The sequence below is a fragment of the Podarcis gaigeae genome (assembly GCF_964106915.1).
Source record: "Podarcis gaigeae genome assembly, chromosome: 1".
Classification (NCBI taxonomy): Eukaryota; Metazoa; Chordata; class Lepidosauria; order Squamata; family Lacertidae; genus Podarcis; species Podarcis gaigeae.
Window position 1 is genome coordinate 110719768 of NC_139678.1, and position 20686 is coordinate 110740453.

Here is a 20686-nt window from a genome sequence, read left to right on the forward strand (position 1 = left end):
AAAATATTTTGATGTTAGTGACAAACGCCCATAAATTGTTACAGCGACGCAACTGAACTAACATATATTCTAAATGGGTAATCATGGTTGTGTCCCTTTAATAAAGCTGAAGCAGACTAATTTGGCAACCCCCAAAATTTGGTATGAAGAGTTACCCAGTTGCTTTATTCTTCTCTATGTACGTACTCAATGTAGTTTAGGTGGGCATCCGCCCAGTAGAGCTTGTCGTTGGTGTAATCTATGGTGAGTCCATTAGGCCACTCTAACTTGGTAGAGATAATCACAGTCTTGTTCTTGCCATCCATTCCCAAGCGTCCAATATATGCTCGTTCTCCCCAATCTGTCCAATAGACCTGCCTGGTTAAACAGACACAACGTAAATTAATCTAGTCTTCATTTGTAATGCAATAGCACATGCACCAACGTAAAAATCTGGTGGTTTGGAAGGAACAATGTGTAGGAGCATGCAGGGAACCAAACAGCTACTTTTATTTCATTCGTTATAAGTTAAATTGGGTGAAATCCAATGGTGCCCTTGTGTGAGTGGAACAGACTTCTACAACAGGACTTCCTCTTCCTCCCCTCTCCAAATCTGCAGACTTGGTGGCTTTCTCATATAGCTACATATACTTCCCCGGTCGTATATGTATTTCTGTAATATTTAGGTTCGGGTGAATATCAGCTTCATTCTTTCAGTTCTAAACTTTGCCTCTTTCATTGCAGCACTGCTAAATCGGAATAAATGAGTAGCAGCGTGAGTAATAGATAATGCATCCAGCCTTACCTCTGAAAGAGGTAGATAAGAATGATCTCCAAGCAAGTATGTTAAATGCATTCAGAATAATAAAATAATAAAAATAAAATTTTATTTATATCCCGCCCTCCCCAGCCAAAGATGGGCTCGAAATCTGTGCGTCTCATTGTAGATTTTAAAAATGCCCTCATTAGCCTTTATCCCAATGGTTTTCCGCAGTCAGGATACCATAAAACAATTGTACTAAAAAAGAAATAATCATGGAAATAGCTTACCCATATTTGGGGTGAACAACAATAGCTCTAGGGTACTGAAAACAGAAGGTGTTGTTGGGATCCAAACATCGATCAACTAGTTTTTTCCGGAACCGACCATCAAGCTCTGACACATAGAGGCAGTCCTTGGAGGAATCTACCCAGTAGAGTTTTCTGAAATATTTTACAAGGTGCCTGTTACACAGAGTCCTCCTCGTTTTATTTATTTTATATCAACTGTCATTTTTCCTTAAGGGTTGCCAACCTTTTTAGACCTATGTTAAGGTTACCACATTTTTTCCCCCAATGAATCAGGGGACACTTTTCAACTTCCTCCTAAATAGATGGATTTTGTCAGGGGACTGATTTGTAAATCTGGGGGCTGTCCCCAGGAAAGGGGGACGTCTGGTAACCTTAGCCTATGGACATATTTGGCTTATTGAGCAAGCGCTGTAGCCGTCAGCCTGTCTCTGGTCACTTCTCTTCCCCATCCCACAGATAAGTCCCTCCCCACCCAAAGGACAGAAAGAGAGACGCTGCGTGGCAACCCACTTTGCTTTCCCAAGGGATCTTGTGAAAAGCCAATAACAATAGACAACCTAAGCCCCACCACGCACACTGCTACTGATGTAGCCCGCCATCTGTTAAGGACTGCATGCAAAGGACTGTGAACAGCAGGCACAAGTGAGATATGCATGGCTTTCTTTGATTGATTGATTGATTGATTGATTGCCCTCATAGCTCACCTCCTCTGTTGACTGAGTGCATTTATACCCCCGCCTTTTCTACATTTCAGCCTCACAACAACCCTGTGAGGCAGGTTAAGCTGAGAGAATGTGACTGGCCCAAGGCCATCCAGTAAGTTTCATGGCTGAGCAGGAATTTGAACCCTGGTCTTGCAGGTACAACACTCTAACCACTACACCACAATGGTCCTTCTAACTCGCATTTAGAAGAAAGCCTGGCAAATTTTGGAGAATGTGGGTCAAAACATTAGTCCACATTAAAACAATCACCTCGGCAATGACTATTGCAACGTACTGAGATTTACCTGCCAACCCAGTCAACAGCAATGCCTTCCCCACTGGGCACGCCATCATTAATGATTACTTCCTTGCTTGTCCCATTGAAAAACATTCTTTCAATGACCTTCCTGCCCACATCAATCCAGTACAGCCTTTTCTCCACCCTGTCGAAGTCCAGCGCCACCACGTTTCGGAGTCCTTGCAAAATGAGGGAGTAAGACTGGCCATCCGTCGTGAGATTTCTCAGATAGTAGCGGTTGCTGAAGATGAGGTAAGGCGAGATGTTGCTATTTTGCCGGCAGCTTTTCCCATCCGGCTCCCGGATGTAGCCCGGCGCGCACTTGCAGATATAGGAGCCAATGGTATTCTCACAAATCTGGCTACACACGGATGGTGTCTCGCTGCACTCGTCAATGTCATCACAAGACCTTTCATTGGACATGAGCCGATATCCAGGACGACACGAGCAATAGAAACTGGTCTGGGTGTCTGTGCAGTCGTGGTCGCAGCCGCTGATTGAAGAGTCATTACATTCATTTATACCTGCAGCCAGAAAACAGAACAAAATAGATCACTCAACTTTCATCCGGAAATAATGCAGCTGCAGCATTTCTGCACTGGTCTCTGCTTGTACATTTAAAAAGCTGCCATTCTGCTCTTGGAATGGGTTTTGATTAGCGGAGAAGTCCACTAACGCAAGCCAAGGAAAGAGATTCCTCCCGGCTTCTCCTTCCTGCTGCAGCCCCCCATGCCACTAATACCACCAATCTGCTCCAGATGGTTAGGTGACCTTTCAGAACTGCATGGGAGGTGGTGTAGAGGGAATAAGAGAAAACTCTTTCACTTGAAGTTCCCTCTGTTGTTTCACAAGCGCAATGGCAGCATTGGATTTCACTGGAAATGTTCACCTTGTGTGTGCCACAATTATATTATATATAGTGACTGATTGCATCAACTGTTGAATCAACTACAACAGGAGCAAGCATCCGGGCTGCACAGAATGGTCATAGTTGATTTCACAGAACACAACGGTTTCTTATCCTCATCAGTCCTGGTGGACCAGTAATATGTAGATTCTGTCACCTTTGTCTTTAGGAAACCATAAGCAGAACAAACTGCTTCCCAGTCCTCCTTCACTAGGAGTTGCCTCCTGGATCACCTAACCAATCACACCTCGGCAGGTGGCAAGATGAATCTGCTGTATGAATTTGCTCTTCTAAGAACACTGGGTTATTATATACAGTGGATGTTAACTAAATGGTAAGATAAACCACCCAATTTCTCAAGCTGAAGGTGAACACTATACAGTGGTACCTAGGGTTACAGACGCTTCAGGTTACAGACTCCGCTAACCCAGAAATAGTACCTTGGGTTAAGAACTTTGCTTCAGGATGAGAACAGAAATCGTGCAGTGGCAGCGGGAGGCCCCATTAGCTAAAGTGGTACCTCAGGTTAAGAACAATTTCAAGTTAAGAACGGACCTCCAGAACGAATTAAGTTCTTAACCCGAGGTACCATTGTATAAATATCGGCTAAGTCAAAAAGGTTCTATACATACCACATCCTTTCTCATCGCTGTTATCAGAGCAGTCATCCACTCGGTTGCAGACTTTGACCAATTCAAGGCAGTTCCCATTGTCACACTTAAAATGATGGGGAGAACAGGTTGCCTCTGGCGTAGCGCAGAGGTGCTCCAGTTCATCTGATTCATCGCCACAGTCATTGTCCCCGTCGCAGATATAGGCTTTGGAGATGCAACGGCCATTTTGACAGGTAAACTGATACTGTGTACAGGGCTGATAGATGCAACCCCTCTCGTCACTGCTGTCACCACAGTCGTTACGCCGGTCACACCTGGAAAAGAAATCCAGTTTTGGGACGTTACAAAGCAGATGGAAACTGCCAGCCAGGCAGAAAGGTAAGTTCTGGTTAATACGATCCAGGGGGGGAAATGCTAGTATACAACAGCTGAAACTCTCATTTCTTCAACCACTGGAGAAGTCTATCTGTTGCAAGCGCTGAGTTGCAATGTATCAGATTGTTCTTTGCTCACACTCCTCTAGAAAAATACCTCCTTGCATATCTTTCCCTGAATAATATCCACCATTTCTCCGTGGCAGCTGCCATTCCCCACCCCAACCCCACTCATAATGCCTCAAACTAACACTAAGTCTGGAGCATTGTGGAGGAAACAAAATGGTGTCCAGGCTCCCAACAAATTTGAATGTTAAAAATTGGAGGGAAGGAAAGAAGCTGTGCCGTTGCTAGTGGTGACCCCCCATAATCCTTGAGAAACTACTGAAGAATGTCTGCTTTCCCTGGAGAAATTCAGTATAATAGTAAGTCCACATTATTCTCTCTGCCGGCAAATAAGGTAGAGAATTTTGAGAGGTCTTTTGCACACTGCTCTGGTATGGTGAAATGACCTGATATGAAAATCGTGGCAGAAGGATTGCTCCTTATTCAAATAGTCGTGAGAAACTAATCCATTGAAGAAGCTCCGCTTTAAAGGGATTGCATACAAAAAGATTTCAGGGAAAGCTTCACAAATGTTTTGTTGATCATGATACATGAAGACGCTGAACAGGATGGCAATAATATCACACAAAACTGCAGTATATGAGACTTCTGATCAGGAAGGATCAGATTCTGGAGGAGTAGTCTGGTTGGGCTGGACAGGGAATTTCATCATAGAAGAAAATAGGCAGAGAAACTCCTCCATAGACATATTTTTCCCTGTCTCACATGTGAGCATAGAACTCCACCTTCCACTGCTCTAGGTTCAACGTTATAGCATCAAACAATAACGGTCTAGCATCACAGACTTTTGCCAGCATTCCAGCATAGGTTTAAAAAAGAGAAAAAGTTTATTAATATTATTATTAAATTATATACCTCCCTTCATCCAAAGATTACAGGGCAGTTTACAACACAAAAGTACAACAACAACACACATCTTTCACACAGACACGCACACACATTTAAAAGGCCTTAGATCAGAGTTTTCCAAACTTTTCAAGTTGGTGACACATTTTTTGGACACAGTATTTCAGTTTTGCATCATTTTGTGTCATAGTAATTCAGTTTTACTAGTAAACCAAAGGTTAAACTAACTCCTTCCAGCTCCAGGAGCACGGGGAGCATTCGTGCGACACACCTACACACTGCAGCCGACACACTAATGTGTTGTGACACACAGTTTGGAAAGCTCTGCCTTAGACTGTTTAACAGCCAAAGGCTTGGTTGAAGAGGAACGTTTTCATTTGGCACCTAGTAGGTAGACATCAGGGACGCAGGTGGTGCTTTGGGTTAAACCACAGAGCTTAGGACTTGCCGATCAGAAGGTCGGTGGTTCGAATCCCTGCGACGGGGTGAGCTCCCGTTACTTGGTCCCTGCTCCTGCCAACCTAGCAGTTTGGTAGCATGTCAAAGTGCAAGTAGATAAGTAAAGCGAGAGGAGTGCTGCAACCCCAGAGTTGGTCATGACTGGACCTAATGGTCAGGGGTCCCTTTAACTTTTTTAGGTAGACATCATTTTTCACTAGATGCAAGCTTAATGACAGGGCACTGGGGCTGAGAGTTAAGTGACCTGTATTTGGTTACACGGTGAGCTCTAGGCTAAAATGGGACTTTTAAGTTCAGGCTGAGGTCCTTTACTATTAGCTGTACTTTCTTTGCCGAAACTGCCCAACCCATCATAAACAAACCTGTAAGCGTTACGGATGCATAGCCCGTTGCTGCAAGCGAATTCATTGCCCATGCACGGTCTCCTTGTGCAATTCTGGTGCTCGTCGTAAGCATCGCTGCAGTCAGCATCACCATCACAGACCCAAGCCCTAGGGATGCACCTTCTTAGCGGGGGCGCATTGTTCACACATGTGAACTCAGAGTCTGAGCAGATGCGGCTTGCTGGGGGGGGAAGCACAATATTTCAGCAGCTGGTTTAAACTTGCCCTATTAGTCATTTACACAAGTCTCTTGTCCCTGGCCCTCAACACCTCTTTGACCTCCCAAAGTCTTCTGCATCCCTGCGTTTGCCAAGAAAGATGTCTAGGGGGTAAAGAAGCAACATTATAATGTCATAACAGTAAAACAGGGGTCAGCAAACTTTTTCAGCAGGGGGCCGGTCCACCGTCCCTCAGACCTTGTGGGGGGCCAGACTATATTTTTGGGGGGCGGGTTATTATGCCCCACAAATAACCCAGAGATGCATTTTAAATAAAAGCACACATTCTACTCATGTAAAAACACCAGGCAGGCCCCACAAATGTTTTTACATGAGTAGAATGTGCCCTTTTATTTAAAATGCAAAGTTGCATTTTAAATAAAAGGGCACATTCTACTCATGTAAAAACACACTGATTCCTGGACCATCCGTGGACCGGATTTAGAAGGCGATTGGGCCGGATCCAGCCCTTGGGCCTTAGTTTGCCTACCCTTGCTGTAAAGCTTTATGTCCGATAGGTACTTACCACAATTGTGTCTTTGGTCCTCGTCGCTCATGTCACCGCAGTCATTATCACCATCGCAGATCCACGTTGCTGGTATGCATCTGCCGTCGTCACATCTGAACTGTTCGCTTGAACAGCTCCGCACAGGAGAAACTGGAAAAAGAAGAACAGTGTTGCTCTGTTCCTGCTAGCACATTAAAAGTCATGTTCCATGTGACGGCCACATTCAGACGTAACACTAACTATGGCAAAACTAAAATCTCAAAAGGTAGAAGTGATTGTTTTCTCTTGGCCAATGCTAGCTAAACCTGCAGCCAACAGATGCATTAGGTGGTGTAGGCAAAAGGAACTTGTGGCACTCCTACGTTGGAATGTGAACACACCAGTTTGACTGTGCAAAGAGGCAGATCTACATTTTGTATCTAGTACAGGCAACTCCCCATTTATGCACATTCAAGTCAAGCGTGCCTGTGTGCACACGCATCACCACAAATCTGGAAGTGGCGCTTGAAGGGGCAAAAATGACCGCCCAAAAGTGCAAAAAATGGCACAAAAACAGCATCCAGCAATCTCACGAGCCTATGCAAGTGCAATCCCAAGAGCCTTTGCACCAACCTTTAAGGCCTGCAGAGAGTTGGCTTTTGAGCAAGGAAGTTTAGAGGGCATCTGGCAAGTGCTGCTGGGGTTTTGAAGGGTTTTTCAAGGGTTTCCAGATGGTTCAGAGGGTGTTTGCGGATTTTTTCAATGGTGTTCCCAACATACGTGATTTCACTTAAATGCACAGTGCCTCGGAACACAACCCCACGTAAATAGGGAGTTGCCTTTAGTGGTTGGCAGGGCTGAGGGGTAGACAATATTCCTCTCCATCTTCCCACTGCCTCTTAAGCTGAGGGAGAGGGGCATACCTACTCAGGGCATACCTTTGCAAACGGCTCTGTTTTTAACTTCTCACTTACCACAAGAGGTAGGCTCATCTGAGCCGTCAGCGCAGTCTACTGCTTGATCACAGTACCAATGAGCAGGAATGCAACGCCCAGAGGAGCAGCGGAACTCGCTGCTGCTGCAAGTCAGCAAAACTGCAAGGGTAAAGAAAAAACACAACTTCTACGTTTTGTCTTATTCTTTTCCTTTAGATTCCCAACTGTGCAGAGTTGTATGTCTTTTTTGTCCATGATTCATTCTCTCTCTCTCTCTTTTTTTAATTATTTATCATTTTACATCAAACAAAAAAGATATTGTTTCACATCAAATTTCAATACCCCATTCCGACCGACCTCCCTTTCTGTTTTGCTTAAATTTATAGCATCTCCTAGTTTAAGCTTAATTATTAATTATCCCATATATATTTTAAACTGATTTTATCTCACTGCATGGCTTTACGTTAATCCTACTAATGATTGTATTTGTTTACAATTTTTTTTTTAAAAAATCAATAAATGATTTCCATTCTTAAGTTAAAGACTCTATCAGTATCAGTGATTCCTTAATCTTCCAGTGGGTTTCGCCATTTCTACGTATCCCAATAGTGTCCATGATTCTCTTATTTAAGGAGCTTCTGTCTTTTATTTAAATTCTGGAAGTTATGCAGTATAGCCATCTCTCCCTCCCTCCCTCTCTCTCTCACACACACACGTCAACTGTGTCTTTTTCAAGGCAATCCAAAAAAGCAAAAACAAAGAAGAGAAGCTACAAGAATGTTTGGCTTTTCACCAGAAATCAAGCCAGAGTCGAAGGAAATGGAGGAGAGTAATTGGGGGGAGCCATTAGCTTACCGCAGTGAGTTGGGCTCTCATCACTCATGTCTCCACAGTCATTATCCCCATCACAAAGATATGTTCGAGGAATGCATATGTTTGTGCTCTGACATTTTGTATAACCAGGTTGACAAGTACGGTCAGCTTTAAAGGGCAAAAAAATATATATATTAAAGAGTTTTCTATTTCTTAAAAAAATAACATGCTGCTGTTTTTCAAAAAGTAATTGCACACAGCCCTATTAGCATTGTTCTGGGATGAAATTTCGAAAGGTACCCTTATGTATCTAGTAATCAATCCCAGACACGCCTAATATGCCTTCTCCAAGACTGAGCTAATATATTCACTCTGAGGGCAGTAGTTTAACTAGCTCATGCTCAATCTCATTATCTGTATGTTCAAAATAACTATTTTATCCATTGATATATGCTCATTATTTAAATCAGATAGACATTCTATGGAACCATGATTGTGGCTTTTTCCTGCCTCTCTGCTTTCTGCAGTCATTTAGGAGAATAATCTAAAATGTGGTAAAAAGCACTTTTCAAACTGCATCTCCACGGAGCATATTTCTATCTGTTAGACAGAATAGACAGGTTGTGCCTCATATCATGAGAGACAGAAACTAACTCACATGGCATATTTGGTCATAGCTGGACAACTTTAAGTGAACCTAGCAACATTTGTCATCTGTCTATAATATTTGTATAGAATGATTACATATATATATATATATATATATATATACCACAATCCTTTCTAAATTATTTGCCAGATTTAACTATGGATTTTCAATGCGAGTATTTAAAACAGTTCTGTGAGTAGTAAAGGCTTGAGTCAGTTTTCCCTTGTAATAATAATAATAATAATAATAATAATAATAATAATATATTATTTATACCCTACCCATCTGGCTTTGCTTCCCCAGCCACTCTGGGCAGCTTCCAACCAAATATTAAAATACAGTAATACATCAAACCTTAAAAGCTTCCCTGTATGTGTGCTGTATGTGTGAATCTGTTCTTCTGTCCTCCTAAAAAGCATCTGCCTCTTGATTCAAAACATATATTCCTCCATTAGCTACAGCCAACTGCTCTATAAAAATGTCTTGGAACAACCAAGCAACAATTGGGACACCTGCTTCATGTTAATCCAGCATCACAACAAAGCCCCCGGTTTAGCATTTAGTGTTAAGACCGGCTTATCCTGCGACTCACCAAGTCGCAAACAACCTCCCAGCAAGGTATCATGGCTGGAGGCATGCAGCAATAAAAAGCCTAGAGAGCCCCTCATAGCCCAACCTTCCAGACTGGTAAACACTGCACATTTTGGGTTGAAAGTTTTAAGGGTCTATCTAGACTGCAATCCTAGAAATTATTTGTAAAGTTCATGTATGGAAGGGAACAGGATTTCCTTTCGACTGAATGGGCACACTATTGCAATGCACCTGAGAGACAGCTGCTAGCAAGGGGTGGGCTTCATGACAAGGGCCTTATTCACCTTTCTCCTATCAGTCCACTGATCTCTAGGTTCCAAGAAAATTGGCTTATGCCACCATAGCTACCAAAGGCACTATTTGTTTCTCTGGCAAACGAGACAGTGTAATCTCCTGTTCCTTGACAGTTCCACCTCCATCTAGTAGAATTGTTATTGAAAATATGTGTCAAAGGTTTCACTGATGAAAACTCTCTCTGCTGGTCTTGCGATATAAGTAGAGAGAGGAAGACCGAAGACCCCTCTCCAGTACCACGAAACTCGTTCTCTGATCATTTCAGTCCTATGCACAAACTGTATAGCCAACCAAAGATGGCGTCAGGCCCACTGCACTACAGGAGCATTGCTGGCTACTGCTCCATCAGCAACCAACCAGAGGTAGAAGACATGAGGAAAACCCACATCTTAAGCACTTAGTCTAAAAAAGCTATGGGCTAGGTACATTTGGAAACAAACCACAGTCACTGGTTCACAAATAACATGAAACCGGCCCCTCATTTGTTTGTTCTCTGGCCCAGCAGCAAGAGCAGAAAAGGAAGCAATTAGGATTATATACACTTATTTTTCAATCTTGAAACATACAAATCCAAACCAATTCCCCCTCTCCTCCTGCCCCGAGAATTGCACAACAAATGGCACCATGAAATATTGATTCAAGTCCTTGCCATAATGTTCCATGGTGGCAAATGCAATAAATCAGTCAGTCTCAGGTGCAAACAGACAATCAAACAGCAGCCATTCAGTTTTTCAATGTTCCTTGTAGATTTGACAGTGGTCTGGTTTCCACAAAACACTATTTCAAACTATGGCTCAGTGAGAACAAGCAAGCTTGCAAACACCCAGGAGAAAATCATGAGTATTTCACTCTTCCCTCAGCCCTGCTGCTGCCATACTGCCAGGGCGAAACTATGGTTTGGCATGGCATTAAGTGCGAACCTGAGCTCATGGTTTGTCCTGCTCCCAAAAACCCATGAGTTGTAAACAAGGTTTGTTCTTGTTTTACAGCTCAACAGTTTGCAGAAGACAGATCCCAGGTTTGCATAGCATCAGGAGGACCAGCAGAAAAGGGAAGCTGCCATAACTCTCTCACTGGGTACCTACCTATTTGCTCATTCTTGCTATGTCACAGTATGGTTTAGCGTTACATGCAAATGATGCCATTGTGTCAAAAATACAGTTTTTGCAAAGTGCTTTCTTCTTTTCTACAGAATATTGATTGATTGATTGATTGATTGATTTAAGAAGACGTTTCTTCTTCTGTAGCCTAACGAGTGAGTTCCTAAAGGACAACACATAGTTTGTAATCAACTTACGGCAGTTTCTCTCATCTGACGTGCCATTATCATAACAGTTGTTTACACCATTGCAGACGTATTCAAGAGATATACACCTTCCATTACTGCAAGTAAATTCTGTGTGGGAGTCACAAGTTCGGAACAAGCAGCCCACCTCATCACTGTTGTCTCCACAGTCATTGTAGTGATCGCAGCGATAAGTGTAGGGTACACACCGCCCATTGCCGCAGGTGAAAGCTGTTGGCTGACAGGTATGAAAAGCTGAAGGGAGAAAGGAGGCGACAAAGCAATGTCACTGACAGAAGAGAACCTGAAGGCCTTGACAAACACATCAAAGAAATACACACACACACACACACACACGAGCACTCGGTTTGTTTTACCTGCCAGAGCAAACACGGCTGCAAATCGGACTGCATGTAAAATAAAATACACACCTTGAATCAGTCAGATATAGAAGGCAATGCGTTTCTTTTTGTTTCTACATGAATGATCAATTTCCAGACATTTCAAACCCCTGTGAACCCTTTTTTGCCCTAAATGAAAATGTAATGAGCCAGAGAGAAGTTCAAATGGAAGGGCATGGAGGGAGAGAGTAGATTGGAGTTCTGTAGCTAAGACAGCAGGGCTGCAAACTTGAATAAAATATGGGGAGGGAGCAAGACCCACCCCAAATAATCAATCACATGACACGGTGCAACCACACCATTTGAATGCCCATCAACTTGGGGGGGGGCTCAAATATTTTATTTGGGGCTCCTATGTAAGACACTGCCCTAAAGTTACAAGGCTGTGTTGCCATTAAAAAGCCAATGGAAAACACGACTTTTATTTCACTTCGTAGATCCACTCACAATTCTATAACTGAAGTGTTACAAGAAAGGGGTCTTCAGATGCACCCTTCCCTCCCCTTTTTCTCCCTCCTTGCTTGCTCAGCATGGAGAACCGTCCTACCAGGATGGATTTATGCACCCAATGGATTTCATAGAGGGGAACGGTAGCTTAGAGTCCTAACCCTGCAAAATCTTTGAGGAAGAAACAGTCTTAAGAAATGTTTAATTGTTAGTGAATTATTTAAGGACATCTACTCCAAAGCGCTTCTCACCCCCAAGTCTCACACATGCAGACTTTTTCTCAATTGGGCAGATACTTCCCAGCCCTTCTGATAATCAGTTATTTTTCTCTACACTGTTCAAATTGAACAAGGTAATTTAGTTTCAACGTTGCTGTCATTTCCTTCATAGTAACCAAAGGAGTGTTTTAATTGTTCGTTTTTACATTCTGAATGAGATCAGCTCTTGTTCACAAGCCCAATGGTTCTCTGACCAAACGCATATTGGTTATCTCTCAAACTTTTTCCAGAATGTTTCCACCTACCACCCCAAAATCAACAGCAACTGGGTAAGAGCTTGATTCGATTACTGAAGTGCTTACCACACACACTTTCCAGTTCGTCACTGCCATCCCCACAGTCATTATCGTTGTCACACTTCCAGCGTTCTGAGATGCACCGGCCATTCAGACAGGTGAAGAGCCCTTCTCCACACCTGGTTCCATTGTCCACGATACAATGCTTGTTGTTATTGGCTAAATACCAGTGTCCTTCAGAAGGGCACTGACACTCGGCACCAGTTGGACCTGTATTTAATGACAACAAGAAAATTATAACAGGCCAACATCTCTACATAACACTTTCCCCAGAATGTTAGTTTTCTCTCTCTCTCTCTCTCTCTCTCTCTCTCTCTCTCTCTCTCTCTCTCTCTCTCTTTTGCTGCTTAACGTAACATGGCAGCTGTGCTTAACACTAACTGAGTTCTCCTCCATTTGGAACCAGTGGGAATTTAATCACTGGCTTCAAAGCAGACGTACACAAGACAGCAATTTTGGAAAAAATAGAAAAATGTTGATGTCGTGGGCTTATAACCACACTGGCATTTTCACTCACAAATGGTGAAACTGGAGTACAATTTCGAGGAAAACAGCATCCCCGTATTAATAGTCAATACTTCTTCGGACCAATGACATTTTGAGCTGCTCAGAGATGTAAAGCACAGAGGATTGCGTTCATACCCACCCATCACTGTCACCCAGTGCACCTGAAAAATGGTTCCTGCCTGCTCCCAACTCTCTACAGTGGGTTCCTAAGGCCAGTGCTCCATCATGAGAAGAGGAAGGTATTACCAACTTGCATCTGCTGTGTGGGTGTATTACAACTGCTTTGAGGCATTCCAGCAGTCTCAGTGCACAAACTGCATCTTTGAGGCACATTGTTTCCCTCAAAGAATTCTGGGCAGTGCAGTTTACCCCTCACGGAGTTACAATTCCCAGCTATCCTTAATGAACTACAGTGCCTAGAATTAAAGGTGTACTGTGTGCCCAGACTAAGTGAATGCTGCATGTTCCCCTGACAATGCAGTAAGTATTGTCTGGAAATAGGAGACTGGGAGAAGTTATTGATAGCCATCTTCAAATATCTTAGGGGCTGTCACATGGAAGATGGAGCAAGCTTGTTTTCTCCTGCTCTGCTGGGCAGGACTCGAACCAATGGCTCCAAGTTACAAGAAAGGAGATTCTGACTAAACATCAGGAAGAGCTTTCTGACAGCGAGAGCTGTTTGACAGTGGAATGGACTCCCTCTGGAGGTTGTGGACCCTCCTTCCTTGGAGGTTTATAAGCAGAGGTTGGATGGCCATCTGTCATGGATGCTTTAGCTGAGATTCCTGCATTTCAGGGGGCTGGACGAGATGGCACTTGGGGCACCTTCCAAATCTACAATTCTATGATTTTCTTCTCAGCGCTAGACAGTATGCAGGTTCAATCCATGACAGCTCCATTGATATTAAAAGGATCAGGTAGCAGATGATGAGAAAGATCTCTGCCTGGTGTGCTGGAGAGATGCTGCAAGTCAAGAGCAGGGAATACCATACTAAACAGTCTGATTCAGTATGTCTAGTTTATTATTTCAGCCTCAGGTATGGTTGGGTTTTGCCGTGGCTTAGCTTTCTTTGTGCCAAGTGATAAGGTGGTCCAAGCCAAAATTCCATTCGTGCACAAGCCTTTAAAATAACAATTCCTTCTGTCAATCGGATGTTTCGCTGAAACCCAGTACTCCGCTACAACGTGCATTTTAATTAAAGGCACCGTGAAATATCTTACCTGGTACACAGATGTGACTACAACCGCCACTGAACTGATTACAAGGATTGATGCACTGCTGTTGCTTGCTTTTGGCCCAAACGTGAATATCCATTGGTCTGGAGGGCAGGCTCGAGAGCATAACCTTCTGATCCGACCCATCATATTTGTTGGCACGGTAAATGCTTCGGGTATTCCAGTCTGTCCAGTAAATGTGCTGATCAAAGAGGGTCATCGCAAATGGATACAGGGCAGTGCTAATAATAATTTCACGATCTGCACCCGTAGTGGAGCTACGCTCAATCCTCTGCCTAAAACAAGTAGGACATGTTAGCGTTTGAACACAAAGCATGAGCCTGTAGCATTCCATGCAACTGTAAGTGTCTACAGACCCCATTGGGATGTTGAAAGATACAGCCCAGGTCTTTGTTAAAACTGTCAGTCATTAAGATGCTGCAAAACTATCCATTGTTAGTTTCAGGACTCTCCTGCAACCTACATTCAGTGGTCTCCAATCTCTTTTCCCCACAGACCACTTGAAAGTCACTGAGACTCTCTAAATGCTTTTTTCTGCCTGCTGTGGGAATTGCAATGAGCTGCACTAAATTCTGGGTGATTTTTTAAAAGTATTTTATGGCTTCTTTTATTTCTTCTATCTTGTACTTCAAATTCCACAGACTGCAAATTGTAATACAATACGATAATAATGTTTAGAAATAAAGAGAAGCCACAAAAAAGCAAAAAAAAGCCATATGAACATTTAATACATATTAAATGTTCTGTCTCCCACCTTCAACCACAAATCCACAGCAATGCCATGCGTCACCCAAATGAAGCTCATGGACCATAGTTCGGGAGCCCCTGCTATAGCCATTACATGAGCATTCACATTAGGGCTGGGTGATGTATCGATAAATCATCCAAAATCGGTTTGTAGTCCACATAATGGCTTCATAATATTTGACATGGCAATATATCGTAAATCACAACATTTGTGCGCTATGTGAAAAAATTGTGATATGGGAAAAAACTGTGAAGTGGTTCATCACTTCTCTCATGATTCCTGCTGCCCCTTTTGCTCTGTACTATAAAATAACAGCTGTAACAATACACTAAAGGTAAGTAAAAAATGTATTCGTTTTAGACGCCTAAGTAGCAGAGCTGCCGCCAGATCACCTCTACTTGGTGACATCCCTGTTTCAGACACTGTGATATATCTGTATATCATGCTGTTTAGCTGATCATGATGTTGAAAATCAGGTATTGTCGAGCCCTAATTCGCATTATTAACATTTCTAAAACACTTGGAATCATTAGTATTTACTCTGGATGCGGTTTCTACATTAATAAAGAAGCTGCATATTATTTAAACCAAGGACCCCATGCAGCCATCTGACAGAAGTTTAGAAAGCCTAACAGTAAAACATGCAGCAAATGGAACACAAAATACGTACAAGCTTGCATCAGCCCAATACAGCTGCTGTTCCTCATAGTCAAGGGTAAGTCCATTTGGCCATACTAAGTCGGTGCTTACAATGGCAGTCCTGAAGTTACCTCCAAGTGTGGCTCGCTCTATCTTAGCACTGGAACTCCAGTCGGTCCAGTACATGTACCTGATCGACAATACAGTTGACAATTGGAAAAGGAGTCAGAGACAGTAAAATAACTCATTTTCACCTGGAACAGCAAGACACCTATAAGAAAAGGAAGTGGGGGGTGTATATGGGGTGGTGGATAAAATTGCATCTTCTTCTGTGCCTTGGCTTAGAGGACTAGGCAGTACAAGTCCCATCATCCTTGGCAACTGGCCCTGCTGGAGCTGATGGAGGTTGGAAGTTGGAAAATCACCAGTTAAGGGAAGGAGGCCCTAAGCAATCCTTGCGAAAGGAGAAGATCACAAAGAAGAACTGGATATTTTTTTAAAAAAAACTCCCATATTAATGCTAGTCAGAGAGACAAGCAGCTATACAGAAATGGGCATCCCTTTTTCCATCACACAAAAATTATAACTTACCCTCGGCAAGGATCCAAGACGATAGCCCTTGGTCGTGGAACACGGGCCACCACAGAGCGATTAGAGCCATTCACAGCCATTGAACTGATAGTCTGATTTAGATAGTCACTGTAATAAAGCCTGTTGCTGATCCAGTCAAAGGCGATGCCATCCGGAGTTCCCAAATCTTAAGAGGCAGAGAGCAATACAATGTAGGGAACAAATAAATCCCTGCGTGAAAACCACCATAAGATGCACCAAAAACGCTCTTATTCTAGCTTCAACAGTCTTCAATGGGACTTTTGTTAAGCTATTCACCATGACCCCCAGATCTCTTTCCTGGTCAGTCGCTGACAGTTCAGGCCCCATTACTGTACCTGGGAAGACTGCTCATTGTAATCCCCTCTTGTTTTTACCACCACAAACAATTTGGTGCCGTCACCAAATTTAGATGCCTCACACTAACCCCTACCACAAGATCATCTACACCAGAGCCTTCCACACCTTTCAAGTTGGCGACACACTTTTTGGACACGCATCATTTCGCAACACAGTAATTCAGTTTTGCATCATTTCGTGATTGCAGTAATTCAGTTTTACTAACAAACCGGAGGTTCAACTAACCCTTTCCAGCCCCAGGAGGAGTGCGGGGAGCGTTTGTGTGACACACCTACACACTGCAGTCGGCGCACCAACATGTCACGGCACAGTTTGGAAAGCTCTGATCTACACTATCCATTTATTCCTCTTCTATGCTTCCTGTAAGTTAACCAATTACTGATCCATAAGACCTGTCCTCTTATCCCATGACTACTAAAGCTTATTTAGGAGTCTTATCAAAAGCTTTTTGAGTGTCAAGTATATAATGTTCACCCGATCACTCTGGATCACTTTGAACTTTCACCTGAGTAAATATTTATAAGACTAGGCTGCAATAAAACTCCTGGTTTCTGATGTAGTTTTGTGGTAGTTTTATGTAGTTTTTATGTAGTTTTTCAATTTCATTGTTCCGCAAGGGACAATGACAATAAAGATATCGTATCGTATTGTATTTACCTGATGCCACTACAGTGGGGTTACCCGTTCCTGAGAAGATACTAACATAACTGATTCTTCCTGTGCCTGCAGGAGAGCTTTGAGTGAAGTAGATCAAGTTGTTCACACTGTCGTAGTCCAGAGCTACTGCAGTTCTCAATACGTTCATTGTACGAAACGGAGGGCTGTGATTCTCAGGGTCCAGATGGATGCTGCTAATGGCGTTCTCCAAAGCAAAGATCAGGTAGTTGTCCGTCGAGACAGAACACCTCTTGCCGTCACTTTCTAGGAATCCAAACGCACACCCACATTTTGGCGCTTGCAAATCAGGTAATGCAAAGCACAGGTGAGAACAGCCACCATTGTTCTCCAGGCAGGGGTTGTTGTTGATGTCGGCAGGCGACAGCGACTGATAATGGCTGTTGTAAATGGTAACATCCCTCAGCCAGTCAATGTTGTCTCTTATAACTGATGGCGGCTCGCTATTGCCTGGCTCTTTGCTGGCTTGGAAGATTTTCTTCAAGTTTCTATCCACCCAAATCATAGAATTTTCAAAAATAGTAATGCCGTAGGGAGTTGGGTAACGGCTGCCGTAGCGGACGATCTCAGGCTCTCCACCGTCATGCGGGATTCTTGCAATCATGTCTAAAGAATCGTCCACCCAATAAATGTATCCGTTGCTGTGATCTACTGCTAAGCCACGTGGGGTCACAATGCCTTCAGAGACCAGCACAGTCCTGTTAGTGCAGTCAAGAAGGGCACGTTCTATTTTGGGGTTCTGTCCATAGTCTGCCCAAAAGAGGAATCTGTTTTTGGGGTCGACTACAATATGCCTCGGCATATCCACAGTGGTTTTAAGCAGAACGCGGCGATAAGACGTATTTAAACGAAGAACTTCTACAAATGTCTCAGTCAGGAATGCATTGGTAAAATAGAGATTTCCTATGTGCAATGAAATAAAACAAAACACTAAAGTCTAGTATGATAAGCTAGTACAGAAAATATATAATTTCTCAGGATGGTCCTGTAATGTTCTTGATTTTAATCAGATTTTTCTTATTTATTCAAGGTGTTTATTTCAACCACTTTTTAGGGTCAAACTCTTACATCAGTTTCCAACATACTAAAAAAAAGGTGTTACATCTGAATACCTAAACCATGGTCAACGGATGCCCACAAATCAGTTGGGTTTGAACTGGATTTGCAAACTTTGTGGTTTGCATGATTAAATTTTACATCCTTACTCAGCAAACCATGGGAAAGGCAGTTTCCCTGGCTCTTCCTGAAGGGTTACAAGCAGCTATACCTGTGTCTTCCTACACACATCCTTCCAGGGCCAGCCTTGGATTCACAGATTTCACATTGTTTCACTTGAATTTCCAATTGCCCGCATTCATATGTAATGCTAAACCATTTCTTAACATTACAGGAACAAGCACCAGTGAGTCTCAGGCTCCCCTCCCCCTTCTCCTCTGTAGGATGGATCCTTATTTGTCCCCACCACTGCGGGCCAACTTTGACAGGTGGGCAGGACACAGTTTGGGCGAAATAGCCTCATTGGTCAAACTGAAACCTTTGCCATGCTACATGTGACCCTTGGGAAGCTGTAGGTTTCCCATCCCTGCTTTAATATTATTCTTCATATTATTTGATTCTTGGCATAAGTGCTTCTGAAAGATAAGTATTAGAAACAAGTTTGTTAAGCAGCAGTAATACTGACCAGCTACCCAATCAATTGCAATACCACGGATTCCATTGAGTCCTATGCCATCTGTGATGACGTTCCTAAAATAAGAACCGTCTGGCTTGATTTTGCGTATTGCATTCTGAGACGGAGTTCTGCTGCTGAAGTCACACCAGTAAATGAAACCAGAAGGCATGTGGACATCCACATGTAGCGCGTTTCTCCCTGAAAAATAGTGAGTAAGGAAGCAGGTCGTTTAATTCATTGTATTAAAATGCACTGCTTAGGTAATGGAAAAGGTAAGGTCCCAATGAACCCTGACACTGTCAACAACTCTGAGGAGCCCACGGTTCACGCAGAGCCTCTGCATGCCAGCACTCCAGTCGTGGCACCAGAGGACTCCATACTGGTTGCCTGAACTTCCAGCTACATCACAGACCACAAGGTGGAAATCCTCAGGAATACAAGGGCAGGAGAAACAATGAGCCAGATGGGAACTCCAGAGGCACCAGAAAAGTGCCCAGCTAGTCAAACAAGGCTTCTCAGAAGGAAAGGGAAGTCTGTGTAAATGCCTGTCCAGATCAGGGCCTGGCTGACAGCCAGAAAAGGCTGTAGCATCTACCAGTGTTTCCAAATTTGGGTCTCCAGCTGGTTTTGAACTACAACTCCCATCATCTCTTGGTAGCAGGACCAGTAGTCAGGGATTACGGGAACTGTAGTCCAAAAATAGCTGGAGACCCAAGTTTGGGAAACACTGGCCTAGATCCTATTTAATAAGATCTCAGTCTAGGTCATTCCTGGTGCACCAGCTCTCCTGGGGCTCTCTTCTGGAAGTCTTCCTTGTGTTCAGTCAGCACCTGAGTTTGTACCCTTTACAGACATGCTGACATGATGTTCCAAAGAGAGTATTTAACACCTGAAACCACTTATCAAGGTGCTTTGTCCCAATAACATGGACAACTTCCACTCCAACACTTGTGGCCTCTGTAGCAATTGTGTAGAAACTATGCATATGATTGGTGAGGACATTTAAAATGCTACAGTAGAGAGGATGACCCTGTGGCTCTCCAGATATTGTTGGAATACAACCCCAACCAGCATGGCCAATGGTCAAGGAGGAAGGCAGTTGGGAGTCCAGCAGCATCCCGGTGTTATGGTCTCCCTGTGTAGCACTGCTATACAATTACTAGAATCTGAATCTGCCCTCTGTTCCCATGTTCCAGGCTTCGTAGATTCTAGCCTATTTTCATTGAAGGTAAATTGGCTTAAATCAAAACGCTTCTGCTTATGGTTTGCGCACTTGACTTTTAGTCTCAGGACATTAAATACACGCGTTTTACAGGAAAGACACAGGAGGCATTATCCATCTGCAACAGTAGATTATGGCATTAGGCATAAAAGGATTTTGCTGGTCTCCTGTAATCTCAACCTACCCCTTCCTGCCATGGGGACCATGGCTTCAGAATGGTCAGATGCCTCTAAGCTAAAGCCTTTAATTGCAGACAACATGGAAACGACGACAAAGGAGCTGTAAGGGGAGCAGGTCCTGTTGTCCGGATTTAACCGAAACCCAGTAGCACAGGCACAAGAGAAGCGTCCACCAGGCACTGGCAGGCACAGCTGCTGACAAGTCCCAGGGTTGTTGCTGCAGCCGTTTGAGGAACCAGCAGAATCTATAAAGCAGGGAGAGAGAAGAATACCGTATTTTTCGCATCATAGGGCGCACCTGACCATAGGGCGCACCTAGTTTTTAGAGGAGGAAAACACACACAAAAAATATTCTGAATCAAATGTTGCACTAAACTATTTAAA

At 43.3% G+C, this 20686-nt stretch overlaps 1 protein-coding gene across 1 annotated transcript in view; it reads right to left on the reverse strand.

Moving 5' to 3' along the window:
- The window catches only part of LRP2 (LDL receptor related protein 2), a 144091-nt gene that overhangs the window by 38848 nt on the left and 84557 nt on the right, over nucleotides 1-20686 (reverse strand). Inside the window, 16 exon segments of the mRNA XM_083702334.1 lie at nucleotides 187-357; nucleotides 1030-1182; nucleotides 2060-2576; nucleotides 3592-3887; nucleotides 5741-5942; nucleotides 6506-6637; nucleotides 7441-7560; nucleotides 8257-8382; nucleotides 11046-11288; nucleotides 12462-12665; nucleotides 14184-14473; nucleotides 15617-15775; nucleotides 16177-16342; nucleotides 17212-18132; nucleotides 18911-19099; nucleotides 20308-20547. Of these exon segments, the coding sequence (XP_083558460.1) occupies nucleotides 187-357; nucleotides 1030-1182; nucleotides 2060-2576; nucleotides 3592-3887; nucleotides 5741-5942; nucleotides 6506-6637; nucleotides 7441-7560; nucleotides 8257-8382; nucleotides 11046-11288; nucleotides 12462-12665; nucleotides 14184-14473; nucleotides 15617-15775; nucleotides 16177-16342; nucleotides 17212-18132; nucleotides 18911-19099; nucleotides 20308-20547 (4129 nt within the window).